Source organism: Opisthocomus hoazin, chromosome 2 (genome assembly GCF_030867145.1).
Source record: "Opisthocomus hoazin isolate bOpiHoa1 chromosome 2, bOpiHoa1.hap1, whole genome shotgun sequence".
NCBI classification, from domain to species: Eukaryota; Metazoa; Chordata; class Aves; order Opisthocomiformes; family Opisthocomidae; genus Opisthocomus; species Opisthocomus hoazin.
The window spans coordinates 71,514,443-71,537,907 of NC_134415.1; the positions used below are offsets into that span (position 1 = coordinate 71,514,443).

The window sequence follows — 23,465 nt, forward strand, 5'->3', positions numbered from 1 at the left end:
AAACATTCATGGATTTACCTTCACAACATGTTTCTGCTTAGACCTGCTTAAGTAATACTGTTGCCCTACGTAGCCTCCTTTTACTACCTGCTGACTCCCAGTAACGGGCACTCCCTTCTCCGTGCTAATGCAGATACTTGCACAGCCATACGATAAGGAAACTTGTGTTACTGCAGAGCTCTACCACCAGCGCAAAGGAAGAGGCCACTGTCAGCAGAAATGCGAGAAAACAACTGCCTCACCCATTAGCAAAAGAAATGCTTATGAAATTACATTCTGAAGCAAGAGAATATTAATATTTCCTTTATAGGGGATAACAGAGACATAGAGGTTTAAGAACGGTAGTTTGGGGTATGACAGCTACAGTATTTCAAGGAATTCAGCTCCCAGTGAGTTCAGCACCAATTTTAAGTGCCCAGAACATCCCTAGATCACAGACATCCTGGAAATGGATAGCAAAAGGCTGTGCAAAAAACTCCACCACCACCACCACCACCACCACCACCACAACAAAAACCCCCAAAAGGCACAACAATAAAGGCATAGCAAAAATCAAGTCCTACAGCACTAAAGCAGATTAATTTGCTGATGCCATCAGCATGGCTGAGCCATCTCCAGCAGATATTGGCTTAACCTGCATCTAAAAATCTTCAACGAGAGAGATTTCACAGCCTTCAGAAATAGCCTATGCCTCTGTTCAGCTTTATAGCTGAATGCATTACCTGGTCTCTCACATTAACTTACTACATCCTCCCTGTCCTTTCATTATTCAGCCACATTTGTCTATCCTAAAAGCCAACTCATTCAAACGCTCTCACAGGCTGTGTTTTCTGAAGCTCATTTTTATTTTTTTTTATTTTTCTCCCCATGCCTTGCAGTTCACCTGCACACCCTTCCAAGAGCAGCACCCTTGCGCTGGCCTCAATACTCCAGCTGAGCCCCCATCGGAGCTGAGCAGACCAGTTCTCTCCCGAATCTTATAGACAACGCTCCTGCAACACTTGCTGGAATTAAGTTTGTACTAGCAATGACAGGATGACAGCATTGACTCCTGCGGCATTTGTGAGCCAGCAGCCTAGCACTTGCTAGGCCCCAGTCTGCAAAGTTGGCTGGTCATCTCCGCTCTTCATTTTTTTCCAGCTGTCAATAAAGCACCATACTCTTTCCCACACTGAATTTCGGTTTATCATTTAAAATCATTTTGAATTCTAATCCTGTTCTCTGAAGTGCTTGCATTCCCTTCCACTGGGGATTTTAAGTGTCCACATAATCCCATCATCTAAACCGGTAATGAACATGCTGAAGAGTAACAGACTTGGGACAGGTACCTACAAAATCCTGCATTATGGTAAAATATTGAGACCTATTCTTTGCATATAATTTTCAACTCCCTATGCCCTCTTACTGCCAAAGCAGTAACACCTAAACTGTATTTCTGTAGCTCACTTACAGTATGGAGAGCCTTACCAAAGTCAAGCTGTTCTGCCACCCCTCTGTCCTCTGTAACAGGTGCTGCCAGTTCAGCATAATTGTTCTTGACAAATCCTTTTACATTTTTGCCATCATGCTATCTTCTAGACTCTCAGAAAATAACAGGTTAATGCATTCCCCCAGGATCTGCCTTGTATTTCCCAGAACTTCCTTTGCCCCTTTCCACAGCAATGAACTTGGCCTTCTTCCGCCTCTCTGGGACCTCAAGTGACTTCTGTGCTGATCTCACTCACCTCTGAGGGGCACATTCACCTTGCTCACTCATGCCCCCAACCTCTCCCTCCCTGCAGCTTTCGGTCTCTCTCCACACGTGCCTTCCAGCTCCTGGCAGGAACGAGGCGTTGTATCACCTCTATTCATCTTTTGAGCTGGCTCATCCCAGGCAGTGAACCTGAAATGGGTCTGTGCAGTCATGTAATTAAAGAAAATGTACAAGACAGTTGAATAAAGGATGTATATGCAGTGTAAGTGCTGACATCCTAATCTGCAGATTAGGATGATTAGCATGCCTTTGTTAGCTTAATCTTTAAATGCATTTACTTGTGTAGTAGTAATGTGTGTGGTAGTGCGCATGTAGGAGTTTAGTATCCGTAGTTTCCTTTTTTTATTTTTAATTTTCAATGCAAACAAAAAATCAGAGTTCCCCTACTTGGTATCACAACTTCTTTCTAAAACGGCCATCAGCGGGGCTGAACTCTTAGATCCACATAGACAGCTGCAGAGCAGTCCAGCAGTATTGCATGAAAAGATCCAAACTTTACCAATATGCAAAGAAGCAAGGGATAAATATCCTCAATGTCGTATCACACCTCTGCTCTACATGCCAAGGGCCACGTTGAAGTGCCAGTGTAACCTCTCCTTCTGCGAGATTTGAGCCCACACTACCACCCTGTGAGAGACCTGGGACTCCCTTCTTCCCTTTTGCCTTTCTTCTCCATATCAGAAAATGCTAAAGGAGATAATATGATTTGGGGATGGAGGGGCAACAAAAAATCCTGATGGCACATCATTAATCACAAGAGCTATTAATGAATAATCTATTATCTTAGCTATATTACTAGTGCCTGGTTTGTATCCCAAAGCAAAAAAAGTATGTGTATACTGGTTTTCTATGCATTTCTGGTACTTGTAGTAATATGATAATATTAAATAGAATGCATTACAACTGTAAAGAGACCTTGCAAGTGATAATTATTCATATAAAATTTAGAAGATGTAAAATGCTAATGATTATTCATACACAAAATGAGTTAGAGTGTTGCAACGCTGGGAAGCTAGCATGAGGATGAAAGAGAAGCACAGCAGCTGCATGAAAAGCACTTTGTCCCCAAAGGGTGGCTCCTCCATTCTCTGGGACACAGGGAATTTTGTCATTTTTCTTTCTTTCTTGTAGATTTCATCTTCTTGATTCTAACACAGCAAAATGGCACATTCGGGGGAGTCTATCTGGCCCGTTTCTGATAGATCATATTTTTAGTAAATATTTTTAGAGACAATCCAGGGTGAAATATCTTTCAGGTTATTAATTAAGACCCTGCATCTTCAGAACAGAAACATATGTGCTTCATATGCTGCTCTGTACAGTTGACATAGCAGGCAACCTGGAAAACAGAATTTTGCTTCACCAAGAATGCAGGCTTTGATATTTAGAGTTAGGCTGATTACAAACCCTTTCAAAATCATCCTCACCACAGGCAAAGAGTTAAGGCCAAACACACCAGACTGCTGAACATACTGGGAATTATGATGATCATCTGGATTTTAGAAATGAGTTTCAAGTGTCTGCTCTGAACGAAAGCAGAATAGGGATTTGCATCTGGATGCCACTAGTGATTATCAGCCTTAATGCCTAGCCAAAAGAATTAAGCCAGAGTTTGATATGTGTTTAGATCAGCTTTATGGGAGGGGGCAGTGATAATCCATATACTAGATCACTAAAATAAAATTATTTGAATTAGCAAAATAGCAAGCAAACAATAAAACAAAGAATGCATGCCCCCTTACAGCTTACTCCCCCAAACACAGCTGGGATTGGAGTGGGAGAGGGGAAGATTTTAAAAGTCAGGTTATTTAAGTGATAAAGTTTATAGTGTGACCCCACACAGAACTGCATCTGCCCGAGCTGAGCCAAGACGTTAGGCCAGCGTTGCTGCCGAGGGAAGCGTACTGACCATTACTCCAGATTTAGGATGTTCAGTAGATGCAGAAGGCCCAGGTCATGCCATGCTTTATGTAACTACAGGATATTCGCTATACTGCTTGCTGCTTCATCTTCAAGTGTCAAGAAAACTCTAACTGAGAACTTAACTGAAAACAGTAAGTGTCCACAAAAAAATGGCAGTGCTGGTAGTCCAAATTTTCTTGAAGAATTCCCAACCAGGTTCAAGGTAATAATTTCAGTTAAAGAAAGCTGCTAGAAACAAGCTTCTTGATAAATCAAAATGCTTATGGACTTAGCCTCTGCTCTGAGCCCTTGGCTAAAGGGCTAATGGGATAAACACCACCCATCTGCTTTCCAAGTGTTAGTCCGAGGCACGATCAGCATGGGGGGGGGGTGATACTGATAGGCAAGACAAAGGAATTTGGTAACAGTGAGCAATTAAGGGAAATATTAAAGGAAAAACACGCTCTATTACAGTGAAGACAGTCCTGCCTTTGCGGTTAATCTCACACCCTATGCAAAGCGCAAGCAACAGGAGCTGAGAAGTACTGAATTGTTAGAGCCATCCTTCCCGCTATCATGAAGAGCCAGTGTTCAAGGTATTTGAACACCAACTCTTTGGTTACTGCAGTAGGATCTAAAGCGTGGAAGCAGCAACAGGACCTGCTCACTGAGCTGTGGGCTTGTCTTTGTTAGAAGACGAAGTGTTGGGAAAGAACAGAAAACGAAACGGAGGATGTGTTGGTGCCACATGCAGCACACGCATCTCATGCATTTCTCAAAAATACAGAATACAACTACAAATGCAGAGGAGGCAGTAAGAATCAACAAAGGTTGGAAAAAGGCTTGTAAAAGCAACTCATGCAACTGGAGCCTCAGCCTGGAAAAGAGGGAACTGAAGTGAAATACGATAAAACCACAGGAAACATGAAGGACGTCAGAAGGGCTACACTCACTGTTTCTAATAAGAGAAGAGCCAGAAGGCATCAAAGGAAAGACCAGGGAGACACAGAACAAGGAATGAACTAACAAACAAATAAACCACACATGTCTTAACCACATAACTATCTGTTCATCTGAGGAGACACGATGTGCAACGAATGCCAAAAGCTCGGACGAGTTAAAATAAATTTAAAAAAAAAAGAAATTTAATGAAGAAAAAACTCTTTGAAGACTTTTAAATGAAAGCTCAAACCTCTGTTTTAGAAAGTTTTCAGCTCTCAGATTGCTGAATGCCGAAAAAATATACTCCAAAAATGTAACTCCATGCCTCCTTATTCTTAAATCCTTTTCTAGGCTTATAGTACCTATGGCTGTTTAGCTGTATCGAGTCAAACAGTTCTTACTTTATGCTCATACCCTGGTTGCAAGTCACTCACTAGATTTCCATCTTAAACTGCAATGTGGAAAAAGACATTGTAAACCAGAGCATACAGCGATGAAGATTTTCCTCTTTTAGTTTCACCTAGAAAAACAGTAGTACTTCTCTAGAGGGTTTATGAAACTGTATGTAAAAAACAGGTATAAAGGAGGGATTCTAAAGATTTCTTAATATTGAGATTAAAAATTAAAAATTGGAAAAAATAAGTTTTAGCTGCCAGAAAAATACCCCATACATATTTGAAATACTGTAAAATGGATTCACACAGATCTTAGGATACGATTACCTCATACATTACAAAACGACAAAAAAGTGAGTATATACCAGTATCTCTAATCAGTGAGACCCTAATTCTGCAGCTCAAACAATACATTGTAGTTCCACATGTCCACTTACTTTGTGCCAAAAAATCAACTCCCTAGAACACCTGAGAAGAAGTTCTGTAATCCTGCTACCAAGTTGAAGACTAAAGTGCTGGTTTACAACATACGATTTCTTCATTTATGCTCTTGTTCTGAGGAACTTCAGCACCAACACTTTTCAACATACATCAACATACAAAGCCTGACATGTAAGTGACAGTTCTCCTCACCTCAAGTCCTGTTAAGTTTCATCATATCTTTTTTATACATACAACTGCAGAACAAAACGTTGCCTTTGTGTATCTTGAAAAAGCTGATAAAATATAGCCTGAAATATTTTTTTTAATTTATCTTTCTACAGGCATCTCCAAGGCAGGCTTGTTTTCTTCAGATGATGTTGATTCTCCAGAATCCATGTATGAATAAATTGGGTTAATAAAGATCTAACAGAAATTTTTTGTTTCATTTTACTGGTACATTTCCTTGAGCTTGCAAAGTTATTTCAAAAGGATTTCAAATTTCCTTTTTAAAAAAAAAAAACAAAAAAACAAAAAAAAGGACTCAAATAAGAGTTGTATCTTAATTCATCATTATCCCTTCTTTTTGGTTGAAACCATGAATGTTTTATAAAATACTAACTACAAAGTACCTGAATCTTTAAAACACTAAAATAAAAGAAGAGCTGACAGACGACTTATGCTTTTTGCCCTCAAAATAAGACCAGAGAAGCAGCAGATCCCTATACCTCATATCTCCGAACTTCTTGCTGATAGCAGTTCCTACATTGCTGATAGCTGCTGTTGCTTTTTGTCCTGCATGGCTCAGGGTCTCATGTGTTTTCTTGTAACTGGAAATAAAAAATAGAAGGGAATTAGTGGTATTAAAAAAGAGACACTAGAATCCTCTGCAATTAATTCCCTTTTTCCTTATTTCCACATCTTAAAGTCCCATCCACTGAAAGGTTAAGAAACATAATCACTTCTGCACAGCTAAGTGCAGTTTAATCCCAATGTGAGCGAACGTTCTCCAGAGCAATCCTTCGCTGTGCCTCTCCCCCTTGTGGGGGATACCATCCCGAGTGGGGCAGCGCAAGCTGTTTAAAAGCAGAATGCAGTGATTTGTTGAACATTTGTTTGATGCATTTTCTGTAAATTTACATCAAACAAGCATTCTCGCAGCACACACTGACTTGGTAGCAAAATCTGCTGTCTAATGCACAGAAAACAATCAGGACATACACAAGTCTGCTCTTCCATGCATATACATATTAGGTACATTTAAAAGATGCACTTCAAAATGATTTATTGACATTTCAAATTAGACAAAATCGATTGACTCTGTTTCCATATGCTACAATTTTACCTTTTTAAATTTCCTTAAAGGAAGAAGGTTTTGGTAGAAACAGAGAAAGGAAGATGAAAAAATCTAGACAGTGAATGCATATTCTTAACAGCACTGGATCCCTTTAGAATTCACTCATTTCATGTACAGCATGCACATTCAAACACAGAATCATCTTAATTTACTGATCCGGAACATATGCTTTGACCCACAGAGGTCCTTCAGTACAGTTAAGTTGCACTCTCGGAGTAATCAGTAAGCTTTTCTGCACAGATGCTTTTTTGCTGAGTAAACTAACTCTGAGCATGTCAGAAGCTTCCTTCTGAGTAAATTATCTGATACTCCCAGTGACGCAGACAAGCTCAAAATTAGAAGTACCGACCTAGTAACAAAAGCAGAGCATATTAAAGCATTCTTCTATCCTGCGGTGTGCGTTGGTAGACAAGAACTGAAGAAATTACCATGAAAATTTCAGAAATACGATTCCACTGGTTCTACTTCTCCTTTGAACAAAATCTGTAAGATTGCAAATGTGTACCAAAATACACGGGAGATTAATAAAAAAATCCCACTGCCTAATTCCTGAAACAGAGTATTTTCTTCTTACGTATAGGTATACGAAAGCAATGTAACTTTGCGGAGGCAGGAAGGGAAATAAGTGAAGATTAACATCTGCAGTATGGCACATCACATTTTATCAGCCCTAACAGTACCTGTCACTATCGCTGAAAGTCCTCTGTTGAGGACTGTGTTTTACAAACCCCAGGCTAGAAGGTGGATGCCAAGCAATGCTCTATTCTTTCAGACAACAGGCTATCAACAATTAATTTTTCCCTACACAAATACTTTGATTTTACATTCCTATACCACAAAACATCTTACAGACTACTGAGCTAAGAAGTTCTAAAACTGCCAAGTGAAATGGCTCATTCTGTGAAGGTGCTTGTCTCTGTTTTCACCGACCATCGAGGCAGTCCACAGGGAGCAACTTAGACCAGGGCACCAAATCTCTAGAAAACTAGAGTTAGGTATGCCGAATCAATCACATGCGCAATGTTGAATGACAACAAGGGCTAAAACATTGCAACAGTGACAGAAGGAGCCCAAATTATAATTAAAAAGGTAGGAGCACAGGTTATTCCTGTTTTATTTCTTCTGCCACAATATGAAAAAGACCAAAAGGAATGTGTTCACTGGGTCTCCTTTCTCCTCAGCCCCGCTGTCTGTCCCTGGACATCGAAAGATTGCAATGCTCTTACCTCACTGAGGCCTCATTCTCTAGCTTAACTAGTTTAATAGCTCTGTCACTCTCTTGCTGTCAGTGGATGTACTCTTATATAAACTAGAGTGGGATGACACCCTAAAATTGACATTAATGATCCTTCAGTCAAATTACAAGCATGTAGCTTTTTGATAAGTGTTGCCTATGAAAAAAAACCCGATCAAATACTTTAATGCCTGTCGGTTTATACATATATATGGGCATTTCTTAAAATGCCTATGTTATTGCATACAAGCCTTCAGACATTTTCCTAACAGAGAAGTTTCCTAAACCATTCAGTACAAGTGGAATTTTGCCGATGACAAAATGAAGTCCAAGACTTGACTTCCAGGTCTAAAAGGTCCTTGGTAGCAGAACCTTTTTATGTAAAGGTTGACTGTACCTAGTAAAATACTTTGCAGATATCCGTCGGAAGTAATTTTTTGAAAAAGACACTTTGGAGTTCATTTTATTCACAGGCCTATTTAGCTTTATGAAAAAACACCCCCATTGTCTTACCTTTCTGCTGCAGGTTCTCCACACTGTGTAAAACTGTTAAGAGAATAGTCCCAAATGCTCCATACAGCAGACAAACTCCACTTTAATTGAGAAACATTAGAGTCCCCTACATACTTCCGAACATTACGCAGGTCAGAACACACTTTCTGGCTCAAACGACACCGATTTTGGCGTTCCAACTCATACTGTGTTTTCTCTGTAAACCCCATAAACCCAACATCCTCCCCAGTATTTCCACTAGCAAGGACGACATGGAGACTGCATTCATGTTCTTGATGCTTTTTACATTACGTAATACTGTTACACAACTGATCTTTTTTCAGCACCAACTTCAAAAATGACCTTTGACATGAACCTCCACCTCCCAGCAATATGGAAGAGCTTTAAGGAACAAAAACAACAACAAAGGTAAAAACGCAGTGCAATATGCAATACCCGTCAGCAGAGACAAGATGCAGTAATTTGCATCAGTACAGCTCATTGATAGCTTAAAAATCCAGGCCCCCCATCCCTGTCTCGCCACCACTATGCCTATCACTATGCTTTCTTCACAAATAACCTTTCCACAGAGCATTTTGCCTTACTGTAGTCAGTTATGCTTTGTATTGGTAGCCGGCACAGTATTTTGGCTCAGATATTTTTATCATCAGAGTTGTGTCATATTTACAGCGTTCATTTGATACCTTGCCAAAAACGCTGGTAACAATGATCTCCAACACATTCTCTCTGACTTCTGGGATCCTTCTCAGTCGTATGTCACTTTAATAATCTGAGCCATTAATAATCCGAGCCAGCAATTTTCATATCCTCATGTAACACACACCAGTCTGCAGTTTTGTTTTAACACACTGAACAGCGTACATAATTTTCAGAAACCTTCAAGAGCAGAAATAAAGATGTATATTCTAGGTAAGACCTACTAACATTTATTCATTGCAAAAAGTGCTGTACATACAGCTTATGCACTCCTAGCATCACTAACTGCTCCAATGTGCTAAGTCATCTACAGCACCTGGACACTCTCATCCTTTGGACAACCACTGCTGGCGATCGGTAGGCAAGTACTGGCCACCCAGCTCACAGGACAGGTGACAGCATCTCAACAGGCAGTCAGCCATCGGGTTTGTACACAAATACATCATTAGGCTCTACGCCTTTCTTACACTAATACAAAGTCATCATAACCTCCCTGAGTTTAACAGCATTATGCCAGATGCCCAGTAGCATTAGTAAAAGTAGAAACAGGCTACTTGATTTACGCAGTTAAGAGTAGAAATGCCTTCTCTGTTCTTGTGGCATCTAAATGTACTCCACAGCACAGAAGCATTGCTGGTAGTGACTAACAAGGATCATATTCCATGCTGTTCACTTAGCACTTACGGCAAATATTTGTTGTGTGTTTCATAGACAAGAAAGATTAAACAAACATGGTATGTGAATTGCTGTCATACTGTTTCATAAAACACAATATGTGAAGGAAACAGTGCTTCACAGAGAGTATAGCCATGCAGCAGACATATAGAGAGGTCAGGGAAATAGATGTTTAAATGACCAACATCATCTGCAAGATAAGACAGGATAATCATACTGTATGCTATTTGATCTCATCTCAACTCAGTACAGAATTGCCCTTCGCATGGCAGAGTTAAATCTAACCTTCCTTCACAGGTGCGGCATGTGCACCGCTGACAGATGCACGCTACAAATATAATACTCATATTTTGTGTGGCAAGCTGCACATTCGACCTACTACAGTAAATTATAAAGAATTTAAATCCAGCTTCTGTAAAATTAGTACATTTGCTAATCAGTACATCTTCATTTGGCATTGTGCCTCTCTCTCCATCAATGCTTGCTAGCAAAATTAATCCATTTGAGAAACCCTCTTCTATGATAAAGCTTACATAAGATGCAACAAAATGCAAACAATTAACAACAAAACCATACAGTAGAACAGAGCCTGGTAGCACAAGCCATGCCCTATGGAGCTTGCTTCTTTTTAGTTTTCAAACCATTAGTCAGCATAAGAATGACATTTCTGGGATCAATGTAAAGCATCTGGGTCTCTGAGAAACTCTCAGCTAGAAAACTATTTTTCTGTCCATTTTCTGTGAAAAACAGGTCTCAGCATTAACTAAATTTTGGTAATGCTCAAATGAAACAAATGCATATATGAATGGCAGATAACACATACATAAAACATTCTCTAAGAGCATTCATATTGCCATTTTGTCCACAAATGAACTCTAAGGTATTATGGGGCTGGTTTTTTTTTAGTGCTTGCCTAAAATTCATGCCAACTTCAAAAACAAACAGCAGACGTACTTTTTTAGACATTCTTCCCCATGTCACATATGTCAAGAATTAATTGAAGCTGTGCTGGCACTTGGATGGGTACATATGCCTAAACCAGTCAGAGGAAGATGCCCCAGGTAGCCCCTCTCCTACAGTGAGAGGGAGGGCAGGGCTGAGGGAACCGAACCTCTGCAGGTCGCAGCGGACCTGCCTACAGCCAGAAATCTGTGTGTAGCACACAGAAGATGACTGTTCCGTAGACTGGAGAGTGTCACAGGTCAGGAAAGGTGCCAGACAAAGGTGACACATATTCTGGGCTGGCCTGCGCTGTAATCTTCCAAACCTTGGGAAAAACAGGGGAATACTATTGTGTGAAAGGGACTATTTGTGCAGTGCAGTGCAGAACAGGGGAAAAAACAAGCAGTTGCGGTACAGTGAATCTCCAAGTAGAAAAGCCACAATACGCTGGCTTAAGCACGGATGAGCTTACGACATTCCAGGCCGACAACTCACAGTTCATCACACCTTGAATTATGCCAATGTGGGCTCTGTACTGTACACTAAATCAACAAAATTATGCAGATTAAACACATCCTAGCCTCTGCTTCACTTTCTTCCCCTTCTTTTCTCCTCTTCCTCCCTTTCCTGTCTCCTCCTTCTGTCCTTTTCTCTTCCCTTTCTTTTCCTTTCCTTCCCTTCCTCCCTTTCCCTTCATTTTACTTCTTTCTCTTTCCTTTTGCTTCATTTCTGTTTTTCCTCTTCCTTCCACTTCCCCCTTCCCTCTCCTTCCCTTTCCTGGATATTTTCAATCCTGGTCATTTCACACACTCCAACTTACACTCAGGCCTGTGCTCCCCTCCTTACAGTTAGATATACATACATACATACAATATATACAGTGTATATATTTTCCGGTGCCTAATGATAATTACAGCGGGTTTTTCCCTGAGAAACTAATACTACATTAATTGCTGTGGAACAGATCACCCGACCTTGCTGAGGAACTTCCATTAGCTGCAAGTTCTAGTGTAAATAAGTGGACATACATCTTTTAGAAAAGGAACAATGAGAATAGACTAAGTTAACTTCTCAAAGTCCCTTATCCAACCTTGTCACCTCACCCTTCCAAACTCAAGGCCAGAGATAGAACACGCAGAACACCAGCAAAAAAATGATCTTTGAAGAAAGCATGAACATTGCCTGATCTGACCCAAAGGACACAAAGTCATTGGAGGTGACAGGCTCCCTTTACTTCCATATAGCATAGGCTTACACTTCCATACAGCATAGGCTTACACACAGGTCATGTGCCTGCTAAAGCCAACATGCAATTTCTTCAATCACACAACTGCTACATTTACTTGCAAATTTAGAGAAGAAAATGTCAAAAGGTGATTACACATTGCAATGAACAGAAACACCCACATTTCTTTTACTACCACTCATAACAACTATGTGTGTGGGAATATGGTGTACTGAATTCCTGAAAGTCACAGTAGGGCTGAATTATATCACATTATATCTGAATTCTTGAGAAAATTCTGAACTTCTGGAACACGTTACTATATACTTAAAGTTATACTAATGAAGACTGCAGGTAGCATAGATTGTAAGTCCAAAACACATGCAGCGCAACTATTACTTTCTATTTTCTCATCGCCTGGCAGAAATTTGAATTACAAAACGTTAAGGTCCTGCCATTTGTGGAAGCCCAAATACGATTGTCCTCAAGTTCCCTGTCAGCAGAACTAAGCTTGCTCACATAGTTTTCAACTAGCAGTCAACGAAAAGAGCCTTATTCCATCTCTGGAAGGAAAGGCCAAGCCCATGTTGAATATTCTTGTCCCAAATCTCAGGTACATATTACATGTAAGAGCAAAGCAATACTGAAACCATCCTAAAAAGGCATCAAAAGGCAGCCACCACCTGAGAAAGCCCCAGGCACGGTCTAGGAGATGGGCTATTTGGAGCTGGAACTTGCTGTTCTCTTGATTCTGGCCTCCAATTCATGAGATTTGCCCTTTCTAAAACAAGGGACAATTTTTGTCTGCGAGGGCAAAAGATGAAAAGTCATTTTGAAAACACAGTTTTGTGAGATTCTTATCCTAGGCGGCACTCTTGCATGGGTCCACTTTCCATCACATCAAAGGCTTCCCAATCCCCTGGCTGGAGTCAATAAGTATGCAGGCTTTGAGACATTTCACTTCATTTCACTACTACATCCCTCAAGGAGGGAATGGTTTTTCTTTAAGTTTTTAGCTACTCTAATAATTTATTGGCCATAAAACTGCTGCTTACAGTGGTCTGAATGTCCACACTATTAAGTTTTTTGGGGGTTAGTAGCAAAACCAACCATTTTCACCTCCCTAGAAGCTATCTCTGTAGTTATATTACTATTCCATCCACAGGCTGAAAGGTTACCCATTTAAAACAGAAGAGGCTTATGCTCTCTCACAGTTGCTAACATTTCAAGAAAGAATAACACAGGAGCTTCTGGGAACTATTAGGCTGGAGTGAGGTGATTGGTGGGTAATTTTACAGATACAACTGCTCCTTAGAAACTCAGTAGTATCAAAATATCTCCTGAGAGGACAACACTATAACACCCTACTGCTTTGTCCCAGAGATGTACAGAAGAGCACCAGCTCAAAAGCTGAGGGACAGAGAAAGCTGAGAAAGGTTACCACATACATGCTTAGCAAAGGTCAAGGTATCTTGTGGATCTATGTTCTTTGTGCTTCGTGTGAGGGACTGGTAAGGAGGACAAATTAACCCCTGTAACCTCTTCCATACATAATGCAACGCAATTCTGTAACTGCATTGAAGAATACTATTACTTGGGACCTTGGCTGTCTGAAAAAAACAGGGCAACAGGAACCTCATGAAGTTCAACAAAGGGAAATGCAGAGACCTGCAACTTGGTATTAACAACTCCATGCACCAGTAGAGGCTGGGGACCAACCAGCTGGAAAGCAGCCTTGCAGAAGATGACCTGGGGTCCTGGTAGACAAGTTGAACATGAGTCAGCAATACATTCTCACAGCAAAGGTGGCTAACAGTATCCTGGGCTGCATTAGCAAGAGTGGTTACAGGTCAAGGGAAGTGACCCTTCCCCTCCACTCAGCCCTGGCTAAGGCCACACCTGGAGTGCCAGGTCCTGTTCCACACTGCCCAGTACAAGGCAGACATGGACATACTGGAGTAAGTACAGTGAAGAGCCACAAAGATGTCTAAGGGATTGGAGCATCTCCTATATGAGGAAAAGCTGAGAAAGCTGGGACTGATCAGCCTGGAGAAGAGAAGGCTCGTGTGTACAAATAACCTGATGGAAGGGAGTGGAGAAGATGGACACAGACTCTTCTCAGTGGTACCTAGTGAAAGGGCAAGAGGCAACGAGAGGATTTTCACAGTAAGGGCAATTGAACGCTGGAACAGGTTGCCCAGAGAGTCTGTAGAGTCTCCATCCTTGGAAATACTCAAAACCTGACTGGACACAGTCCTGAGCACCCTGCTCTAGCTGACCCTGCTCTGAGAGGGGGAGTTGGACTAGACAGTCTCACTACATTGCTGCCAACCTCAACTATTCTGTGACTCTGTATAAAACTAGGTCAATCTTTACAGAAGCTATCTTCTTAACTTAATGCACTACGCAGTGAAAAACCGAAGTACGGAAGGCTAGAGAGAGCTGTGGAAACTTTGTTGAAGCAACACCAATCAAACAGCTTTAACCAAGCAAACATACTGCATTCAGGTTACATAAAACCCTTCCTCTGTAGAAAAACGTTAATTAGAAAAGCTTAATTATGGTCTTTGTAAATATCCCTGTAAAGACGTTTTTAATGATTCCTTAAGGTAAAATAAATAACCTCCAAATCTGCCAACATTACCCTGCTTCTAGCATCTAAATAAGAATGAATTATCTATGTATAAAATATAAATTAAAAATCCTGCATTGCTAGAAGCTAACTGAAAATCCACCCACCTCTATTCACTGGAAACTTGGTCTTTAAAAAGGCGTGGGGGGGAAGTCATTCCAGTTGAATGCCTTACCACCATGAAAGCAAATTAAACTTGAGGCAATCATTTGCTCTCTAGTTACTGATATCCTCTATTGTAGAACCCCCTACTTCTTTAACAGATTTTACTAAAAAATCAGTACACTGAAAATAGCAGAGGAAACAAACAACGAACTTCAACAATGCATTACGATTCTGGTCATCATAATAAGCAAATGACTTCCAGGCGTATTTCATACAAAACTGAAAAAATGCAAACACCATTACAGGTTTTCTTTAGAGAAGAACAAAGCTGATAAAACAAAAGCTAATCTGATACAAAAAAAGCTGCACGTTACTGTTGCAAATCTAATGCCTTACTACTTACTTACTTATCCTCCTAGTAGCTATGCTAAGGCACATGAAGGCCAGGGAGGTGATTGGAGACAGCCAGCATGGCTTCACCAAGGGCAAGTCCTGCCTCACCAACCTAGTCGCTTTCTATGATGGTGTAACAAGAAGAGTGGACAAGGGAAAACCAATGGACACCATCTATCTGGATTTTTGTAAAGCCTTTGACACAGTCCCCCACAACATCCTTCTCTCCAGATTGGAGAGCCATGGATTTGATGGGTGGACCGTTCGGTGGATAAGGAATTGGTTGGATGGTCGCAGCCAAAGGGTAGTGGTCAATGGCTCAATGTCCGGATGGAGACCAGTGACGAGTGGAGTCCCTCAGGGGTCCGTACGGGGACCGGTGCTGTTCAATATATTTATCAATGACATGGACAGCGACATCGAGTGTACCCTCAGCAAGTCTGCAGATGACACCAAGCTGAGTGGTACGGTTGAGACACCAGAAGGACGGGATGCCATCCAGAGAGACCTGGACAAGCTGGAGAGGTGGACCTGTGTGAACCTCATGAGGTTCAACAAGGCCAAGTGCAAGGTCCTACACCTGGGTCAGGGTAATCACCGGTATCAATACAGGCTGGGGGATGAAAGGATCGAGAGCAGCCCTGCTGAGAGGGACTTGGGGGTACTGATAGACGAAAGGCTGGACATGAGCCGGCAATGTGCGCTGGCAGCCCAGTGGGCCAACCGTGTCCTGGGCTGCATCAAGAAAAGCGTGGCCAGCAGGTCGAGAGAGGTGATTCTGCCCCTCTACTCTGCTCTCGTGAGACCTCACCTGGAGTACTGCGTTCAGCTCTGGAGCCCTCAGCACCAGAAGGACATGGAACTGTTGGAGTGGGTCCAAAGGAGGGCTGGAGCACCTCTCCCATGAGGACAGGCTGAGAGAGTTGGGCTTGTTCAGCCTGAAGAAGAGAAGGCTGCGGGGAGACCTGATTGCAGCCTTTCAGTACTTAGAGGGAGCCTATAGGAAAGATGGGGACAATCTTTTTAGTAGAGACAACAGTGACAGGACAAGGGGTAATGGTTTTAAACTAAAACAGGGTAGGTTTAGGCTGGATATAAGGAAGAAATTCTTTACAATGAGGGTTGTGAAACACTGGAACGGTTTGCCCAGAGAGGTAGTGGAGGCCCCATCCCTGGAAACATTCAAGACCAGGTTGGACAGGGCTCTGAGCAACCTGATCTAGTTAGTGGTGTCCCTGCTCGCTGCAGGGGGTTGGACTAGATGACCTCTAGGGGTCCCTTCCGACCTAAAACCTTCTATGATTCTACTGGTAGTTAGAATTGCTTTTGCATACCGTAAAGCATGAACTGATGACCAGGAAACAGACTTTGTACAGAACTCTATGTTGAGCCTGACATAATCTTCAGTTATGGAGGACAACAGCCCACTGACCTCCAGCTCTAGCTTTCCTCAGTATGAAAACTATGACTTCTTTGTTTCTTTTTAATCATAACAATCCTTTAATTTCTGACATGTACATGTCAAGCATGCTCAGACTAACTCCCAAGCTAGTTGTGGCCAACCATTTACAACGTAAATGCTTAAAATTAGTCAGAATCTCAAGTTTACATTTAGTCATTCCAGGTGGCATCCACCCTGTGGGTTAGGTCATGAGTCTTAATTAGTTGTTCAGACACACTTGACAACTGTTTCTGAGAGAAGTCCACCCCTCTGCCTCTAAGTCCACTTTAACTCTAAGAATGGATGCTTAAATGGAGAGCCTAAAAAGATTATTAACAATAAGAGGACAAGAATTTGGTGCTTAATTGTTCTCTGTGGCTTTAAAAAGTTCCCCATTAAAAAAAAAAAAAAAAGTGTTTTTCATTTCCAGAAAAGCACAGCAGCTACAAAACCCAGCAAGACTGAGTGAAAGCAAAATTCGCCTCCTTAAAAACAGGTCTTGTTAAAATTTAAAATTACTAATTGGGGATTTAGAAGCCTAGAGTACAGGCATGTAAATATTTTGAATGTTAATTTTTTAAAACAATCTTTTCATCCTTACTAAATCAGAGAATCTTGGTGAGTAATGCTATCCCATTGCTATTTTGGTGCAGCAGCAGTGAATCACCTCTATTACTTAACACATCCATTCTGACGAATGCTGGATTACCATGACTTGTACTGGCATGAGTCTCAGCCAGAATTATAAAGCAGTTGGACCATGGACATCAGGATTTTCAAGGATACAAATGGACTCCTACTGCTCAGTTCCACATAACTACTTGTGGACACTTATCACTTAATGGCTTGTTGTTTTTGAAAATAATCTTCAATAAAAAGTAGCAGCTACCATATTGTTCATATAAGTCTCCCAAGTCTCTCTATCCTTGTGGAAACTGTCAACAATGTGAAGGGAAAACGAAAAGCTGTCTTGGAATCTGCTACCAAATTTCAAGTAAAAATGAAAATTTTTGTTTCAAAATTTTGCTCGTGTCTCCCAGTAACTCTAGTTCAGGTATCTTCTGCCCCTCCTTTCTTCTAAAGCTCAGTGTCTAGAGTATCCTCTCTTAGCATGTGCCAGACACCCTCATCAAGTCAGCATGAGTGCCTCTGTTAATGACATGTCATGACAAATAGGACCTAGCTGAGAAACTGTCCAGAAGTTAGAGATAGGAGACATACAAACTACATTTCCTACTAAGGGGTTTATGCCTTATTTGACCTCTCATTAAAATACAAAGAATTATTATTTTAACATAAAAATGTACATTTTCACCTATTTTTTCCAAGCCTCTGTCAGGGCTTTGAGTGCACCAAAAAGCACTGCAAACTTCTCCCCTCACTCCCATGGTTTGGCCACCTGGGCTCAAGGCCATCTCTGACACTGCACAACAGTGTAACCTTAGATAAGACTGTGGTGACAGCACTGTGTGAGAAAGAGCTGGGAGAAGCCCTGCTAGGATCCCTCGCTCTTCACTTGGGAGTTACGCTAAAGCTCAGACTGTGTTTAAGCCCTTGGTCCTTGGAAAGATGCATTACTGGTACCTGCAGCTGGCCAGCTACCTCACTGATCTTGACCCACAGATTTGACTTCCTGGATTGACCTTGGACCTGGCTCATCACTACAGACTCCTCTGGAGATCTGAACTCTTGGCTTGATCCCGTTTACTGCCACTGGACCTGCTCTGCTCTCTTTGTTCAGGTACTATGGGACTGCTCCTTCGTAGGTGACGCCACTGCCCTGCCTGCTTTGCTGTCGACTCCCAGCTCAGCTCTGTTGTGGAGCAGCTCGCTCTTGCTTCTCCCTAAGAGTGTCAAGTTGAGTTGTCAATTGGGGAAAAAAAAAATCAAATAACTTTTCAGACAGCATTTGATGAAAGGTGGGTGGTTCTTTCTACCAATGTTGCTATTAATTCAGCCCAAAAAGTTTTAGAGGAATATACTACATTCATATGTGTAAGTATAAAGCTCAGTATGAAGCAGAGACCAGCCCCTCAAGTAACTATCACGGCCTTCCTAGAGCTCTGGACTTCATAGTTTTATTCACCATCTCTCTCAGTGATGCTCCATCAGAGGTACAGAGCAAAACGCGTTTGAAGCTTACAAGTAACACTACCTATCCTGGGTCTGAACATCTTTTTGTGGCAGATTCAGGATAGGTATTATCACTATGTCCATATACATATTTTTAACTCCTTCCTTATGTGAGACAAAAGGCTTGCACCAGTAGTTCTCAGCAGCAAGCTGCAGTCCCAATAACCTCCCTCCTCTGTTTCCTCATCCAAGAACTGGTGCATTTTTAAAAGGCACCCTCCTGGAAGGCAGCAACTGACTTAAGACTACAGACTTCCAGGGTATAATTGGTCTGGGTCAAGCACCAAAAATCCAAAAACGCCCAACAAGCTAAAGCCATTTCAACAAGAGCAGCAGAGTAACAGCTCTTCACATTTATTCATTACCTTTCACATGGGGAACTCAAAGCTGCTTACACATTACACAAGGCGAGTTTCACTGTGAACCAGTTACCCATTATGCACAGTGGCAAACCAAGGCTGTGACACATGCCATGGACCTGCCTAAGAACACATGGCTGGCAAATAACAAAAAACCCGACAGACGCAGGACTTATGATAATCTCAGACGGTACAGTTACCCCAGCAATTTTTTTGTTTCTTTTGGACAACCAAAAGAAGGAATTAAACAGTCATACATCAACTGATCCTGCCAGTATTCTTCGTAATTCAGACGACGGTGCTATTTTTTAAAATAGCTGCCAATGTTTTGGTACTTCTATTACTATTATTTTTTTACATTGCCTCTCTTGGAAGTTGAAAAATATGATACATTGAGATTAAAAAACAGGCTTTCTCTCCTCAGTAAGGACTCTGTAGGGTTGTGTAACAGGACAGGAAGGTAACCTCAGTGCTAGGACACTTTTAGTAGCTGTGATTTTGCAAGAGGGAGGTGCAATACAGTAGCAAATCATGCTATTGCTGTGGGTTTTTTTCAAGTCTCCTTGCTCTGAGAAGCTTGATATGTTTGTCCCTGCCATTACTCCACTCAGCAGGTATTTCAATTCCTAAATTTCATACCAGGGCTCATCAAGACAATACCCCAAACATGCCACGCAACACATAGGAATGAATTTGTGCAAGGTCTGTACTCACGCAGAAGTTGTCTGCACATCATGCCAGCTTTTGCTAAAGTTCTGCTTCAGTTCATTCATCAGGCTTATGCCAAGCTTTTGTTTAATTTCAACCAGGTGCTTTTCTTTGGCTGCTAGCACTTGCCGTAAAGTTGAAATTTCATCCTCTAGCTGAGACACACAAAGAAGGAAGAGAAAGAAGAGCAGTGTTAGCCTGTTCCCACAGAACGATAAACACATACTGTGTCAAGAGATCAAATGACTCTCACATAAACTTGCATTTTACACAGGTGACTAGAGATACAGAGAGATTCGTGCTTGTGGAGATCACAAAGACGTGTCCAGAACAGAGCTAACACTACATTAATGGCTCAGACTGTGTCACCTATGTGCACCATCATACACATGCATCTGATAAGAGAGCGAGAGATCTGTGGTAAGGGAGTGACTGTTGAACAACTTGACCAAGATCTGCCTCAAGGCATTAGGTGTCTCAAACATCAGCTTTCCATTCACCCATAAAACGGGAATGGGCAGAAGAGAAGACTGGATAATTCAAGCAGATATCTCTCTTTGAATCTACAGGCTTTTAACTTCATATTTGCAGCTTTTTAGTCCCTACATATTTCAAAATAGTAAAATAAAAATATATAACGGATGGACTGTTAACAGGAGTGAACAGGTCCTACTCAAAGCATAGAAGCATTCAGAAGACACAGCAGATTAGTCTCTTCAGAGCTCCCAGTCATTAACGAAACTGTGCGAATTCAAGTTGCAAAGATGCCATTCAGCCAAAACCGAGGACCATAATTCTCCCTGCAGTGGACATGATTTGAAACATTTAAATCTGCGAGCACAGGTGCGTGTTCTTTATCCAGGAAGCCTCCCAAGCCAATTGCACAAGCAGCACTCAGAGGTACTGAAGCTAACAAAGGCAAGTGACACCAGAGCAGCTGCCTTTCACTTCAGGTTTACAAGTTCCCTTACCAACTGTGTTCCTTCCTCCATATGTTAATAGGATAACATACGGTAATGTATCTGACTACCATATGTTAAGTTCCCTGGAACCACAGCCTCCCTGTGATTTAACTCCGTAGGCGGCAGGGAACGAGGGAAGCACCAGCTGAATCAGTTGCTGACCTCCAGGGCTATATTTAGGATGTCAGTACCAGCATTATTTTCATTTTACACACTCATGCATTCTGCTTCCCTGTAAAACTGGCTGCAAGCTCATTGTTCTTGGAAAAGTCTCACCCTTGAATCCCCCAGCCATCAGTTTCCCTTTTGTCACTGCCTGCTATCTAAATTATTCAAGCAGCTCAGGAATTAAGTAGCAAGACTATGAACACAAAGCAAAATCATGACCTCATTGAAGCAGATATCACTATTCACCAATGACCGTGATGCCAACACATCACCAGTAGAATACATAACAATCCAAAACTGCTTTATTCCTTCCCATGTCCTTTATGCTCCACTATATTCCTAACCTGCAAATGAAATGCTGTCAATAAGCAGCACGAGTCTCTCTTCCGAGAGGATAACTCGTTAAACGCTTACAGAAAGAAGAAATCACAAATGTCAGCATTCCTCGGGCAGCAGTTCAGAGCTCTGTCTCATTCTTTCCCCCCAACAGCAAACCCCTTAGTGCACAAGTCTGCCTGAGTAACACTGATAAAGAACTTAACTTAAACCAGTATCAGTATGCTTACACATACTTAAACATTAATATTTTCCATACGGGCTAGCACCAGGCTGATCATTAGGTACCCAGATATGGCAACATTTGAGGGCTTCTACTAAAATTACTTTCCATCTGTTCCATTGAATGGGCACCTAAAGCTGTAAAGCCCTAATGCTAACCATGTCCTCAATGCCGTAAGTACGAACAACATTACTGACTGTATTAAAAATAATAAATTATTTTTCTTAGGAGATCAGTTTTGAATTGACAAAATCGTCCTCAAGTTCCATCATTTTAAAATAATGGCAGACACAAAGCCTCCCTCAAGTGCTCAGGTATCAGTGATTGAAGACTGAAGCAGGTAGAAAGCATTAGGGACTTAAAGTAGAATCTTGCAAAGCACTTAAGCAGATTACACACCCAGCTCCCATGGAAGTCAGGCATCACCTGCTCAGACATTTTTGAAAAGTCCACTCTTCTAAACGCAGACGCCATTGTGAAACTGGGGCTTAAGTCAACAGACATAGAAGCTTCTAGCCCTCACGTTCATCTTCTTTCTAAGTGCAACAGAGTCAGAAGAATACAGATGCATCATATTGGGACAAAGTTCCTTTCTCCCTTTCTGTGGGCTTAAGAATCAGAGTTAATAGCTGGTTTTTATTCCTCTGTTATAGTGTGGGACATGCAAAAGCAAGGAGAGGAGCTGACCACCTCAGACATTACGATTCTCATGATTAGCTGACATGAGGAACATGTCACAACCCACAAGACTGCATCGTCTCTATACCATTCTTTCACATAGTCCTCTTTATGCCAGAGGACACAAAGAAAGTCACAGCAAACAGACAACAAAACTGTCTCTCTAGGAAGCCAGTCCATGGGCCCCTTGAATTTTGGTTAGCTATTGTATTTAGTAAACTAGTGATTGTTATTGAATTCTTACTCCTTTTCAAAATTTCTGAGTATTATAACATGTATACTAAAATGCATAAAATGTTTGTGAGGAAATGTGAGCACCTTACTATGGTAGCCTTTTAAAGAAAGTAGTTGCAACTGTGAACAGAATAACATAGCACAAAAAATAACAGGCACTTCACCTCTGTACCAAATCAGCCAGCTCAAATTTTATACCTCCAGGCTGAGTACCTGTTGATTTATAAGTTTTTCCATGGATGAACAGCCCCCACAGACATCAGGAACACTCATAAATAAAATTAGCCATGAGTTTGCAGAAAAAGGTACTCACATCTTTCCTCAAACTGAGAATAAACATGCAGTAACACACATAGCTGAACACAGAACCTGTGATTCGACTAGAAAGCTTGTAGATCAAACCAGACAGCTGCTTTTGTGAAGCTATGGGAGGGGGAAGACAAAGTAAATGACTACTTTGATGAGCATAACGGAATGACAACTGACAGCAGCAAGCAAGAGAGCTCAAAACCTCAGCCCCATCGTGACTCGGGAGTCATACCGTGCTCCTCACACCAAGGGAGGAAGGGGAAAGCCCCCCCCAATCTGTTCTGCTAACAAGCTTCTGCCCTTATGTAAAGTTTTCAGAGTACAGTTTTCTGCTATTATTCTGTAGTGTCAGAGTGACCACTGTCAATTCAAATGTTAGAAGTTTCTGTAAGAGTTACTCATTTTACTTGCATTCTAGAAATTCCAAGGCTCGATTAGAGACAGAGCCCTGCTGTGTGAGCTGGACTACAAATACAAAACAGAGTTAGCCCCTGCTCTGAAAAGCTTCCAGTACAAAGAGACTACTAGCAGGGGAATAGGAAAAGAGTATACAAGAAACCTGTCAGAAAAACAGTAGTGCTAGTTCCCCTCGTAATGTCGGGGAGGGAAGGAGGTAGAGGAAGATGACAGAGAATACATACAGCAGATGCATGACAGAGGCAGAATATATTTTTTTCTGTTTAAATGCATGCACAACAGGTGCTCACAACAGCTCCGCGTTCTGTCAGCT

General features: G+C 41.5%; 1 protein-coding gene across 2 annotated transcripts in view; it reads right to left on the minus strand.

Moving 5' to 3' along the window:
• The window catches only part of TPD52L1 (TPD52 like 1), a 59,340-nt gene that overhangs the window by 12,973 nt on the left and 22,902 nt on the right, over positions 1–23,465 (minus strand). For both annotated transcript variants that reach the window (XM_075414115.1, XM_075414114.1), the window contains exons 3-4: positions 19,832–19,980; positions 6,141–6,242 (exon numbers count right to left, since the gene is read on the minus strand). In XM_075414115.1, the coding sequence (XP_075270230.1) occupies positions 6,141–6,242; positions 19,832–19,980 (251 nt within the window). The remainder of the gene's footprint in view (positions 1–6,140; positions 6,243–19,831; positions 19,981–23,465) is intronic.